Genomic DNA, 2673 nt, shown 5'->3' with positions numbered 1-2673 from the left:
TGAGCCGTCATCGCTGAACTTTCGCTTGAAACCAAGAGTCCCCGACAGTCGTACCCTGCTCGAGAGAAAGCTCTACGACGACGCCTTCAACAAGGAAGTATTGTCATGGAGACCACCATAGCCAAACTTGGAAAACCAAATTAGGATTCTCGAGGAAACAAGCCATGGGTAGGCTAATGTAGAGCGCCCATGGCCAGAGCACAGGAGCTTCCCCACCGGCGCAACACCGCCGATCGTGGGGCCTGAAAGCAAATCACTGCATCGAGGGACCATCCCTGAAGGCGACGACGAGCGACAACCTTTGTTGAGGGAGCCAACAGCTAGCACAGCCGTCGTGCATCGGCCCGGAGCAGAGGAGGGGTGATGTAGTGGAGGGAGGTGGCCGAGAGAGGAGTTTGGGGTGCGTCCTCACTACCGCCGTCCGTCGACGGGGCCTAGAAGGCCTCCTCCGGTAAGAGTGAGGTGAGGACGGGTGGCAACGGTGCTTTACTGGGTGGTGGCAGGGGTGGCCACAAGAGTGGAGAGAGCGACCCGACGGGTAGGCTAGGGTTTTCGGTACTGATTAACAAAATGTAAGAAACAACATCAGACACTTTCAGATCTTAGTACAAGAACTACTATATTATTTTTCGGGGTTGATCAAATAATACTTGAGGGATTTGATTAAGATATAGAAAGAAACATGGACAGTATTTTTTTTCAACATTTCGATGAACACACAACTATTATTTAAGGATATTTTAGGTTTGATCAGGCATATTTTTGTAAGGATTTGATTAAGATATAAAAGAAGCATGGCATGATTTTTCATTCCAGCATTTCGACAAAGAAGCATAGAAAATAAGCAAGAAATGGAACATTTCTGCATCTCAGTAGCAACAAGGACAGATAAGGAATTGCACTTGAATTCACTTTGCAATTCACATCATAGCATTAACTGAGCTTGATAAACAAAACGCAAGAAACATCATCAAACATTTTTAGATCACAGTACAGGAAGATTCAGATATAGAAAGAAACATGGGCATTGAATTTTCATATCTCAGTAATCACATATGCAGACCATGCCTCAACACATCAATTGTTATTTTAGGAAGACTTTCAGATCTCAGTACAAGAACTATTACTTCAAGATCATTCAGAGTTAACCAAAGACATTTGAGAAATTTGATTCATATACAGAAATAAGCATGACACTGATTCCATTCGAGCATTTCGACAAACACACAGCAGACTGCATCTCCGATATCACACCTGAACCGCTACAGCCACCGAACTGACAAAAAGAACAGAAATCCATCAGTGCTTGGACCTCGGCGAGGTCCTCCTTGCCGCCGGCGCCTCCGCAGCCTTCCTCTTTGGTGAGGTCCTCGCCGCTGTCACAGCCGCCGGTGCCACCGCCTTCCTCTTGAGCGACTTCTTTGCCGGCGCCTCAGCGGCCGGAGCAGGAACGGCCGCAGCACCAGAAGCCTTCTTGCTCAGCGGCGCCTTGGCCGGAGCCGCGGCCGCAGGCTTCTTCTTCCCGCCGCCCTCCAGCTGCGCGGCGGCGATGCGGTCGAACTCGTCGGAGAGCTTCCTGACGCGCTTCCTCTTGGCGGCGGCGGCGATGGTGACGAGCGGCACCCCCTCGCCCTCCGACTCGCCGGACTCGGAGTCCTCATCATCCTCCACGACCTCGCGCCGCATCGCCTTCTCCTGGGCCGCGACCTCCGCCTCGTCCTCCGAATCGTCGTCGTCGGAGCCGAGCGCGTCGTCGAGAGTGGCAGGGGCGGGCCCGTGCCCGACGGCGCGGACCTTGGCCTTGGAGGACTTGGCGGAGACCCTGGCGTCGCGGCGCGCGGTGCGGCGGAGCTTGACGAGGTTGCCCTCGATGCGGCCCTGCAGGCGGAGGCGCTTGGCGGCGAGGCCGCCCATGGACCAGTGAGCGTCGCGGGCCCAGCAGAGGAGCGCGTCGGTGACGGGCGCCGGCGGGTCGACGCGGTCGCCGGGGAAGACGCGCGGGCGCGGGAGGCCGCCGCCGTAGAACCTGCCGGGGCCGAGCGCGACCACCATAGTGACTTGAGACCCGGCTGGCTGAACTGTCTTCTTCCTCGGCCTGATGCTCCGGCGATCTCTCTGCTGCTCTGTGGATCTGGATGACGGTGGGGAGGGAGGATTGCGGCGGAGGGGGTGGATGGGAGAGAAAGGGGCCGGTGAGGGCGTTTATAGGTGGAAGAGAGGCGCGCGTGGCAGAGAGAGGTGGGATTGGCGCCACAAAATGGCGGTAAAAAAGCTTGGCGCCAAATGGAAATGGCGGGAGCCCCCTTGTATTCATTTGTGGTAGACAAAAAAAAATGTTTACCTTTACTTTTTTAGTCTCTACTCCTAATGCACGAGTTGGTGAATCGTCTCAGCGGTTTATTTTCACTGGTTTTTTTTGTCTCTCCTCCCACCACCCCCTCTCGCCCTGGTCCGCGGTTTATTTTCGCTGGTCTTTTTCGTCTCTCCTCCCACAACCCCCTCCCACCCTGGTCTATCGGTTTATTTTTCTCTCCACTCTTTATTACAACCAGAACTTTCCTAACGTATAATAAATCACGGATCTAACTTCCTTAAATTATGCAAATCAATCGACTCCTTTTATTGGTTCAATTTGTCTTGAGAAACAAATAACAGATTTTCAGGAAACAAATA

General features: G+C 53.3%; 1 protein-coding gene across 1 annotated transcript; it reads right to left on the bottom strand.

The window, feature by feature from the left end:
- Positions 1–1084: 1084 nt before the first annotated feature.
- Positions 1085–2232, bottom strand: LOC119288092 (60S ribosomal protein L22-like). Its single transcript, XM_037567714.1, has one exon. It carries the CDS (start codon positions 2050–2052, stop codon positions 1300–1302), a length of 753 nt encoding a protein of 250 aa, XP_037423611.1. The 5' UTR covers positions 2053–2232; the 3' UTR covers positions 1085–1299.
- Between the last annotated feature and the right edge of the window lie 441 nt (positions 2233–2673).

This window comes from Triticum dicoccoides, chromosome 4A (genome assembly GCF_002162155.2).
Source record: "Triticum dicoccoides isolate Atlit2015 ecotype Zavitan chromosome 4A, WEW_v2.0, whole genome shotgun sequence".
Taxonomy (NCBI): domain Eukaryota; kingdom Viridiplantae; phylum Streptophyta; class Magnoliopsida; order Poales; family Poaceae; genus Triticum; species Triticum dicoccoides.
This window is presented reverse-complemented; position numbering and strand designations above follow the sequence as displayed.